Raw genomic sequence first — 10,857 nt, forward strand, 5'->3', positions numbered from 1 at the left:
AGATGTGGGACAAAATACCAAGCAAGGAAAAGGAGACAACCCACCTCATCTTCCAAATATTCCTCCAAGGGAAATGCGTGGGGCCAGCCCTCGGGCAAGGAAATGTCCTCAGAGGTGTCTAGAAGGGCACAAGGAACAGATATGGCACTGCCAGCTCCTGGCACCTCAGGGAGGGACAGACTGACCCAGAATCCCAAAGGAGCAGCATCCTGTGCCGAGGGCATTGAGCAGTTTGGGGTGTGCAGGGGCTGGTGGGGACCACAGAGCTGCTCCCACTCCTTCTCCAGCCCTTCATGCTCCTGACCAGCGCCTGGCCCATGAATTGGGACACTTGGTCAGTGAATCAAGGTTCTAGCTATTAAATCAGGACTCAGCCAGTGATTGGGACTCTCAGCTGGTGAGCTGGGACTCTTTCTTCATGAATCTGGACTCAGACGATGAATCCAGACGCTCTGGTGATGAAGGTAGACTCTGGATCGGTGAATCAGGACCCTGGGCCAGTGAATTGCCTCATTTGGTGCATCAGGACTCACCCAATGAATCCTGACTCCAGATATTTTGTTTCAGGCAGCCGGAGCTTGTCAAGGGAAGAAAGGCTCCTTGTCTCGGGGTCGTGGCTCTAATCCTGTTATGTGTCTGCGAGAGAAAAGAGGACGGCGGAGTGAGGAGGACAGGCCCACTGCCGATGCCAATTCCCTTCCTGCACCCCGTGCCAGCCCTTTTTGGCCGCAATGGGCCATCTCCCCTCCCAGCAAACCAGCCAGGCACTGAAATTTAATAGCTCTCTGGCCTCTCCTCTCCATCCCAGTGATTAGGCCTGTGATTAAAGCCCATGTGTTGCTTTGCTGGCTGGGAGGCAAATTCCTCTGCAGGGCCCATGAAATCAGCTCTGAGCACAGCACACGGCGCCTGCTCCTCGCCCTTTCCCGTGTCCCACCAGCCGCTGACAGGAGCCCTCGGATAACCCCATCCGTCCCTCCAAACCATGCTCCTCCCTCGTCTGGGAAAGCCAGAGGGGATGGGAGCCTGCAGGCTGGGGCTGGGCTGGTGTTTCCCCCGTGGGAAACAGAGGCACGGCGAGGGACACTGATCCCAGAGCCAGAGGGGCTCCGGGGCTCATGGCTGGCTGGAGAGAGGCAGGGAATGAGGCTGTGCCTTCCCGCGGGAAACAGGAGCGCGCCGGGATGGTGAGTAGGGTCTGATGGAGCGGGAGCAGCCTGGGGGGAATGATGGGGGCAGAGCAACACCTCAGAGCAGGGGCACAGGGGGACAAATCCCTCTGTGCTCCGAACACCTGTGTATGGGCAGGAGCATCCTTAGACCTGCTTCAATTCTTCTGAGTTTTGTCCTGAACCCCAGTCCCTTCAGCCCATGGGGGTGAGTGGCTGTGGCTGAGGATGGCTTCTGAATCTGGGACTCCTCCGTGGGTCATTCCTCATGGCTCCGAGACAGGGCCTGCACTGCGGAGCCACCAGCCAGCTGTGGGGAGGGGACAGTCCCACCACTGCCCAGCCTGGCCACACTGGGCTTCTTGGTAGGGACAAAAACGGGTGGCGAGGGAATGTGGGCACCACTCCAAAGTGGGCACCTCTTGGAGCCACGGCAGGTCTGGGATGGATGGGCTGTGCTGGGATGGAGGGGCTGTGCCATGTCACCCTCAGTTCCATGGTGACACCATCCATGGTGGATGGGCTGTGCTGGGATGGAGGGGCTGTGCCATGTCACCCTTCAGTTCCGTGGTGACACCATCCATGGTGGATGGGCTGTGCTGGGATGGAGGGGCTGTGCCATGTCACCCTTCAGTTCCATGGTGACACCACCCATGGTGGATGGGCTGTGCTGGGATGGAGGGGCTGTGCCATGTCACCCTCAGTTCCATGGTGGATGGGCTATGCCAGTCTCACCTCCACAGTGACACCATGGTGGATGTCTCCCCAGGCAGTGTCCAGCCAGAGCCATAGGCACCTTGAGGAAGGATCCCAGTGAGGAACAGATGGTTTCCAGATCCCACCACACAGTCCCAGCTGGACTCACTCTTTGTCTGCCCCATCCCACTCTGTGTCTCCCTGCATCCCACCTTGCCAGCTCCCTCCAAGGACAGCTGGAGATGAGGGGTGGCCTCCCCCGTCCTGCATTGCCCCTTCCCTCCTCTTCCCTGCATCACCCAAAACACTGCATCATTCCTACATTCCCAATCCCCTCCAACATCCCTGTCCTTACACAACCATTTCTTCTCCCCTCGCTCCTCACACACAAGCACAGATCCTCTCCCATCACAGTGATGCTCATCCCATTCCAGCTCCCTTTCCCTCTCACGGGAAGCTCGTGCCCAGCCTCTGCCCATGCCAGGACATCCCACCTTTCTGTGTTTCCTCAGGCATCAGCATCTCCTCTCTCCTCTGCCAGGCTCCTGCTCCACCAACACATCACTCTCCCCCTGCCCCACACTTTTTATTGCTGTGTCCATGTTCCCAGTGCTTTATCCATGGTTTTACCTGTCCTACAGCTCCATGCTGGAAGGGGAATGGCAAAGACCAAACCCTGCCGGTGCCAGTGAGTCACTCGCTCCGCCTGGAGTGTCTGCCGGGATCCACTGCCAGCTCCCAGCACCACTGCTCAGATTTTAATCTCCCCGAGCGAGCCGAGAATTAATTATTTAGCAGCTCACAGGACTCATCGGGAACATCCGATCCACGCGGAGCTGCGGCTTTGGCTCCCACCTGCCCCAGGAGAGCACTGGCTGCATCCCCGACACGCCACACACTTAATATTGTCTGCTGATTAATGGATCCATGTCCTCTCTCCCAAGGAACCCGGAGTGTTGGCGCGTGGATGAATCTGTCTCCAGAAGAAATGGGTTCCTGTGGGAAGCGAGACGGAGCTGCAGCTGGAGGGGAGGGTGCTGGGAGAGCTGGGGTTTCCTGGGGGGACACCCCTGCTCCGTGCTTGATTCCAGGGATGGTGATGGGAGCAGCCCGACCTTTCCAAAGCCACCGGGGCAGTGGCACTGGTTATTCTCCATGCGGGTGGAAACTGGGAGCTCTGGGGGGGACAACCCTGGGGTGTTTCACCCAAAATCCACCAACATCCTGGGCAGCTCCGTTGTAGGACACTGATGAGGCAGGACTGGTTGGGAACGATCACCCCGTGTGCACCCACAGTTTGGGGGGACCCATGGTGGGGACGGGGTGGGGATGGAGCAAACCCTGGAGCATCCCAGGCACCTCCACCAACCATCCCAGGGTGTCGCATCGCTCCCAAGTGTGTCCAGGGTGGCAGGATGTGCTGCACCTGGCAGAGACAGGAATGTGCCTGGAGAGGGTGACAACAGGGGACAAGGCACCCACCACCCCCGGGTGACACTCAGATGGGACCCTGTGGAACCAGGAACTGAATCCCGCCCTGTCCGTCTCGGAAGATCGCAGGCACTGGCAAGAGGCTTAACTTTAAAAAAAAATGGTTTATTTATTTCAAGATCTTCCTTTTTTTTTTTTTTCTCCTTTTTTTGTTGTTTTTAACCTGTATCTCAAAAAAAGTGGGGCAAAAGTACAAAAAAAGTCAGTTGCGGAACGGCAAAGGTTTAGAAATCACAGCGCGGAATGAACCCAAGCGAGAAACACGGAGCACGAACCAAACACCCCCACGACACGGCCGAATTATTACTGGAATTTTTTGTTTGTTTGTTTTCCTCTGTACAAAACACACCAAAGCATGCCACGGAGCGGGAAGGGACACAGCGGCGGGAGGAGACGGCTGTGGATGCGGGTGGGAGCCTGGCTGCCTCCCGCTGCCGCTCCCATCCCCGCCTCTCACGTCAGGTTGTTCTGGAGGCAGTTGAGCTCCCCCGCGTCCTGCTCCCCTTTGCCGCCCTCGTGCTTGGGCGACGTCGAGTTGTGGATGTTAAACGGCTCCTCGTCCTTCAGGCAGGATTTCAGCGAGTCCTGCAGCTTGTGCGGAGCGCTGGGATCGTCCTGCGGGAGAGACGGGGGTCAGGGCAGGGCCGTGATGGGGGCGAGACCCGGGGAGGGCACCGACGTCCCGCTGACGCCTTGCAGAGAGCCACTGGGGAGGACAAACATCCCCGCCCGGCGCAGGTGGCGGCGCGGGGGGGGACCGCGGTGCTCCCGGCGCGGGTAGAGGGTCTGAGCCCCCCACGGTCACGCCGTCCGCCCGCACAGCCTCCCCGCCTCGGGATGCTCCGGCTCCCAAAGCCAGCAGCGCCCACGAGCTGTGCCAGCCGGCGGAACCCGTGCCAGCCTCAGGCACGTCCCTCCCGCCCATCCCGCCCACCGTTCCCACCCGATCTCTCTTCCCGCTCCCAGCCCGGCGCATCTCCTCGTCCCCGCGACAATCAGCCACTCCCGGCGGCGCTTGGCAGGAGGCCAGAGGGGTTGGATTTATTGCGGTTCCTCAGCGTACAGCCGGTCCCCCCGCGCCGCTGGCAAAGCCGGGCACGCCTCTTCCCGACGTCCCCCCGCTGGAGCATCTTCCCGCCCCAGGGCTGGGCAGTGCCCCGAGTCTGTCCCGCATCCGTGGGGAGAGAGGTCCCTCTGGCAGCGGGCCGAGCTCCGGCTGCGCTGGCTGGCTGTGCCCGCACGGTCCCGGCGTGGCCGTGGGCGCTGCTGGGGCAGAAGGAGCCCTGGCGTGGGCGGCTGCCGGGCCGCGGTGGTGACGGTGCTCCCGGTGCCACACGGAGAGCGGCAGATGGCCGGGGACACCCAAGGGCCGGTGTCACGCAGGGACAGGATTGTCCATCTCCTGGGCGGTGACGTCCGGCCGGTCCGGAGCTGGTGCCATTGGCTCCACCGCTGCGGGATCCCCGCGAACCCCTTCCAGGGGCGTTGACCCCGCTGACCCCTCCTCATCCTCGGAGTGCTGCATCCCAGGCACCGCGTGCCGAACCCTCCGCATCCGGAGGAGACGAGGGATGGGTCAGAGCCCGGCGAGACGCCGGGGAGCGGCACCGAGTTCATCCCGAGGTTCATCCTCTCGGCAGCGGGGAGGGAAGCCGGCCCCGGAACCTCCTGCCAGGGCGGCCGGGCCGCGCCGACGCTACGGCTGCTAAAGGCGGTCGGAAGACGGGGAAACACCGGCCATGGGTAGGGAAAGGCTAAAGGGACCTACGCTCCTCCTCCGGCTCGCGCTCCGCAAAGCCCTTCGCTTCTCTCTGTTCCGAGTCGAAAGACACGAGGTTGGAAAGGCATCCCGCGGGATGCCGGAGGGTGCAGCCCAACCACAGCAGCGTCCCGGAGTGTGTCATCCTCCAGCATCCGGAGTCAGCCGCTGCTCCTTCCCAGTGACGCCACAGCCAGGGCGCATCCCGACTGTCCCCTCCCTGAAAGTTCCGGCACGGCCACCCCCTGCCACCCACACACGGAGCCAAAGCCACCAGGAATTCGGGCTGGTGGCTCCCCGGGGAGCCACACGGGCAGGAGAGGACAGGGAGGGGACAGAGGGGTGACACCAACTCCCCACCTGGCCTGGGTCCTGTTTAGGTCATCGGGGAGCCACCAGTGAGGGGACAGAGCTGTGACCATGGCGGGATGGGGACAGGAGGACAGTGCAGGGATGATGGAGGGGGCACGGGTGAGATGTTACCGGACAGAGGGCCAAGGATGGGATAGGAAGTGGGACGGGGGGATGGTGCCACACAGCTCCTTACGTTTGGGTGGGAGCCCTCGGCGATGGTGGAGAGGGAGAAGTTGTCGTTGTGCAGCTCGGACGGGGTGCGGTATCTGCCGGGGTCAGAGAGCAGCGGTGAGAGCAGGACCCCCCAAACAGCCCCTGCCCACGTTTCGGGGTCACCAAACAGCCCCTGCCCACGTTTCGGGGTCAACCTGGTTTTGGGGGGGTAATTGGCCCCAGCGCTGCAGGTCTGGGGGGTAAATGTCCCCAGCAATGGAAATTTGGGCTAAATACCCCCAGATCCGGGGGCTCTGGGGGGATAAATATCCCCTACTCTTGGGGCTTGGGATTTTATACCCCCAGCTCTGAGCATCTGGGGAGCTAAATGGCCCCAAATCTGGGGGGGCTGGGGACTTAATATCCCCAGGGGTGGAGGTCTGCCGGCTCAAATGTCCTGAACACTGAAGGTCTGGGCACTAAATGTCCCCAGGGATGGAGCTGGGGCCGAATGAGCCCAGTGTGACATTTTGGGGGGCTCAATGCCCCCAGCACTGGAGGTTTGGGGGTAGCCCTGCTCTGGGCAGGGGAGCGGGAAGGGCAGCCGGGGCCCGGCTGGAGAGGGAGACCCGGGAGCTGGCACGGAGCTTCCCTGCTAATTACACTTGGCATTTCCAAACACTAATTAACAGCTCATTAGGGACCGGGCTGGGAAGGCTCTCTCCTCCCTGCTCCAGGGAACCGGACAGCAATGGCTGGGGCGGGGGGATGACCCCAACCCCTTCCCCGTCACCCCCCAGCCCTGTCCCCTGCCGGACCGTCCCCGATGGCAGCCCAGCCGGTGTCCCCAGCTCCCAGCGAAGCAGATTAACTGGTGCCAGTCAGGAGCAGCTTTAAGGGATTAACCGTGGAGCAGGGGCCACATCCACATCTCCCGCCTCCGGGAGCTTTCCCACCCACTGTCACCGCGTCCCCACCGCCACCGGGGGTCCCGGCGACGCCAAAAGGACGGGCTGGCACTGAGGGTGGGGGCTGAGCCCGCCCAGCGGCCGCGGGGTGTTTGTGGCCAGCCCGGGGTGTCCCCCGTCACTCACTTGGTCTTGCGCAGTTTGCTGTTCTCCGTCTTGAGCAGGTAGAGCTTCTTGGCGAAGAACACGGTGAGCATGAAGAGCAGCAGCACCACGAGCGCGGCCGAGCCCACGGCCACGCACATCACCTGGAAGTCGGTGACGATGGACTCGCAGCGAGTGCCCTTGTGCCACGTGTAGTCCTGCGTGTTGCACCTGCCGGGGGACGCGGTCAGAGGGACCCCCCGCCCCAAAACATGTCCCCCCCCGCCCCAAACTGTGCCCCTGTCCCACAGAGCACCCTTGGGGGATGTGGTGTTTGTACTTGGGGGAATTATGGGTGTCTGAGGACACCGGGGGACGCCGGCAGCGGGGTCAGGGTGTCCCAGACGATGCCGCTGCCCTGCACCAGTGGCTTCCAGCCCCAGCGGCGGCGGGAGCAGGGCTGGGGTCCCCCGCGTCCCCCCGGGCTCGGTGCCACCCGCAGGGCACATCCCGATGCGTGTGGCACAGCCGGCCTTGGCCTCCCGGGCGCAATCTGCCGGGGCCGATTAGCGCGGCCGCCCTGCAGCCTCGGCTGCGCGGCCCTGACCTAATTCCTGCCCAGCCGCCGCTCGGGGGGCAGGGAAACCCCTCTGCATCCCGGCGGGATGGCGCTGCGGGGGAACGGGGCACCTGGGTGGGGTGCAGGGGGACGGCGAGCCCGGGAATGGCGTGCCGAGGGCATGGAAGGGTTCGGAATGGCATGGAAGGACTAGGTACGGGGTGTCAGGGGCATGGAGAGCCCAGGGATGGAGTGGAGGGAATGGAGAGCCCGGGAAGGAGGTGCATGGAGGATGGAGAGACTGGGAATGGAGTGCACAGAGATGGAGAGCCCAAGGATGGGGTGCACGGGGGATGGAGAGATGGGGAATGGGGTACACAATGGATGGGAAGATTGAGAATGCAATACCAGGAGGATGAAAAGCCCAGCGATGGGGCAGAGGGAATGGAGAGCCAAGGGATGAGGTCTTGGGTTGGACGGACTAGGAATGGGGTGAAAGGGATGGAGATGCCAGGAATGGGCTGCAGGGAGATGGAAGCACTGGAAATAGAGTGCATGAGTGGTGGAGAGCCCAGGGATGGGCTGCATGGAGTATGGGAATGGGGGTGTACAAGGGATGGAAAGAGTGGGAATGAGGCGCACAGGGATGGAGAGCCCAGGGATGAGGCACAAGGGATGGTGTGCCCAGGAATGGTGTGCCCAGGGATGCCGATGCCCCACGCCCCCACAGCCCCTTCAGGCCCGTCCCTTACCGGCAGAAGGCCCCGTGGCTCTCCACCAGGTAGCACTGGCCGCCGTTGTGGCAGTAGCTGGGGACGAGGTCGCAGAGGGAGCGGCAGGAGCTGTTGTGCCGCACGTAGCCGCTCCGGCACTCGGAGCCGTTCTCGGGCGGGCCCCGCTCCCCGGGCCGCGGCCAGGCCGTGGGGCTGCCCCCCGACACCCCGGAGGGCGGCGGCGGGGCGGCGGCGCGGTGCCCGGTGGGCAGGGGGTCCTGCGGGGCCGGCGCGGCCCCGGGCACGGCCGAGGCGGGCGGCCGGTAGCCGTTCTCGTCCTCCAGCCCCCCGTCTTCCTCCTCCTCTTCCTCTTCGTCCTCCAGCTCGTCCTCGTCGTCCCCGTCGGCGTAGAAGGAGGTGGTGGGGTAGAAATCGGCGTCGTCGAAGGGCGTGAAGTCGTCGTAGAGCTCGTGGAGGGCCCAGGGCGTGGCCGCCCCCTCGGGCTCTCGCCGCCGCGCCGAGCCGGCCGCGCCCCGGCCGCCCCCGGGGAAGCCCCCCAGTCCCTCGCCCCCCTCGAACAGGTCGTAGTAATCGACGTCGATGATCTCGGAGCCCGTGCGGTCGGCGGGCGGCTTGGCCGGGCCCGTGGCGGCGGTGATGGGCTCCTGCAGCCACGTCAGATCCGTCCAGCCGCGGGCCCCCTGCGCCGGGGCAGGGCTGGAGGCGGCGGCCCAGAGCTCCGGGGGACCCCCCGAGTCCCCCCCGACGGGCACGGGGCTGGGCTCGCCCAGCACGGGGGTCCGCGGCGCGGCCGAGCCCCCGGCCGCCAGCAGCAGGTCGGATTCGGCTGAGTCGGTGGCGAGCTGGGGGCCGGAGGGGCTCGGCGGGGCGGCCGGGAGCCCCCCGAAACCCCCCGGGCCGGGCGGGGAGGGCGGCGTGGGTCGGTCACCGCTCCCCGGCTCCTCGGGGCTGCCGAGGGCCACCGGCACCGTGCCCCCGTCCCCGGGCCAGGTCACGGCTCGAGGGGGCACGGCGCTGGCCTCGCCCTCCCCGGCGCAGCCCGGGCACCCCTCGGGCACGGCCGACGGCTCCGTGGTGGCCGTGCCGCCCCCGGGGGGCTCTAGCTGGGGTCCTGCCGCGGCCCCCCCTGCGCTGGTGCTGTTGCTGGGTGCCCCCGGGGGGTCTCCGCTCGCCAGGTCCCATTTCGGGGGGCTGCTCTCCAAGGAGCCCTCCCAAGCTCTTCCCTCGCCAACGCTGGAGTTTTGGGGGGGCCACGCGGATGCTGGAGGGGGGCAAGGAGAGAAAGACGTGTCAGAGGTGCCCTCGCACCCCTGGGAGGATGTGGCAGCCTGGGGGGTCCCGACAGGTCCCCACGTGCTCAGCCTACCCGCCAGCACCACAACAAGGCGTCTGGGGGGGCTGCACCCCGAATCCTTGAGCCTCTCCCGGGGACTGAAGGGGTGAACCCCACGGGAGCCCGCAGCTCTGTGGGTACCCCCACACCCAACTCTGTGATATCCTCCCCCTCAGCACAGCCCCCCCGAGCCAAACTGGCCCTGCCCCTGCCCCCTCAGCGACCCTTCAAGAGGACCCATCCCCTTGCAAAGGGATCCACTCCTCCCCCAAAAGGATCCAACCCCCACTGCAAGGGGATCCAGCCCCCCAACAGATCCATCCCTTCTCCGGTTCCTGTAAGTGCACCCCACACACACAACGGCATCCAGCTCCCTGTAATGGGATCCAGCTCCCTGTAATGGGATCCAGCCCCCCCGCCCCACAGATCGCTCTGTCTTTGCCAGGGGATCCAGCCCCTCGGATTCCTGCGGATGCACCACCGAACACACCGGGATGCAGCCCCTGCAGCGGGAGCAGCCCCTCTGCAATGGAATCCAGCCCCTTCCGAGGGCATCAGCCCTCTCTGGTTCCTGCATGTCCATGCCAGACACACAACAGGATCCTCCAGCCCTCCTCCGGTCCGTGCGAGTGCCCCCCAAACACACAGCCGGATCCCGCCCCTGCAAGGGGATCCAGCCTCTGCAACAGGATCCAGCTCCCTGCAAGGGTATCCAGCCCCTTCCCAAGGGTATCCAACTCCCCTGCAACGCAATCCAGCCCACTCCCGAGGGGATCCAACCCCCTCCGCTTCCTGCGAGTGCACCCCACAATCGCAAGGGGATCCAGCCCCTGCAAGGGAATCCGGTGCCTCCTGCAAGGGGCTCCAGCCCTTCCCTGGCTCCTGCAGATGCTCCCCCTCCACGCGCGGGGATCCAGCCCCACGCAGGGGATCCGGCCGCGGCAAGGGGATCCCGCCCGCCCTGCCAGGGGCTGCAGCCCCCCGCAAGGGATGTGGCCCCCGGCAAGCGGACCCAGCCCTTCCTCCGAGGGGATCCAGCCCCACGCAAGGGATCTGCCCCCGGCAAGGGGATCCCGCCCGCCCTGCAAGGAGATCCGGCGCTTGCCCGGCTCCTGCAGATGCCCCCCCGCAGAAAGGGGATCCAGCCCGCGGCGACAGGATCGATACCGTCACAATCCCCCCGCAATGGGATCCAACCCCCCGCCCGGGGGGATCCACCTTTCCCCGGGGATGCAGCCCCCGGCGATGGGATCCGGCCCCGGTAAAGGGGATCCCCCCACCCCGCAGCCCCCGCCCGGACCGCAGCCCCCCCCGCTCCCCACCCGGGGATCCCCCCCGCCCCGGGATCCGCCCCCCCGCGCCCATCGCGGCTGTCCCCGGTCCCGGTACGCACCGAGGGCGCCGATCGCCAGCAGCAGGGCCAGGGCGCGGGGGGCGCGGGGGGCGCGGGGGGCCATGGCGGCATGGAGGGACCCCGGCTCCGCCACGGGGCCGGCACCGGCAGCGGCTCCGCCCGCCCCGCTCCGAGCGAGCCGCGCCGAGCCGAGCCGAGCGGAG

General features: G+C 65.3%; 1 protein-coding gene and 1 long non-coding RNA gene across 3 annotated transcripts; one reads left to right on the plus strand and one right to left on the minus strand.

Moving 5' to 3' along the window:
- On the plus strand, positions 1–3,563 carry LOC146440651 (uncharacterized). The gene is made up of 2 exons (XR_014849632.1): positions 1–1,187; positions 2,810–3,563. It is a non-coding gene; the product is annotated as an uncharacterized LOC146440651 (long non-coding RNA).
- On the minus strand, positions 3,449–10,857 carry CSPG5 (chondroitin sulfate proteoglycan 5). Of its 2 annotated transcripts, none has more exons than XM_085050010.1 (5): positions 10,694–10,853; positions 7,986–9,228; positions 6,717–6,905; positions 5,663–5,735; positions 3,449–3,971 (listed from the first exon to the last, which is right to left on the minus strand). In XM_085050010.1, exons 1-5 carry the CDS (start codon positions 10,755–10,757, stop codon positions 3,810–3,812), a joined length of 1,731 nt encoding a protein of 576 aa, XP_084906136.1. In that variant the 5' UTR covers positions 10,758–10,853; the 3' UTR covers positions 3,449–3,809. The 2 variants fall into 2 exon arrangements, with proteins under 2 accessions (XP_084906136.1, XP_084906137.1); XM_085050011.1 differs by lacking the exon at positions 3,449–3,971 and adding an exon at positions 4,372–5,167 and having other exon boundaries at positions 10,694–10,857.

The sequence above is a fragment of the Lichenostomus cassidix genome, chromosome 2 (assembly GCF_008360975.1).
Source record: "Lichenostomus cassidix isolate B80296 chromosome 2, HeHo_3.0, whole genome shotgun sequence".
In the NCBI taxonomy this organism is placed as follows: domain Eukaryota; kingdom Metazoa; phylum Chordata; class Aves; order Passeriformes; family Meliphagidae; genus Lichenostomus; species Lichenostomus cassidix.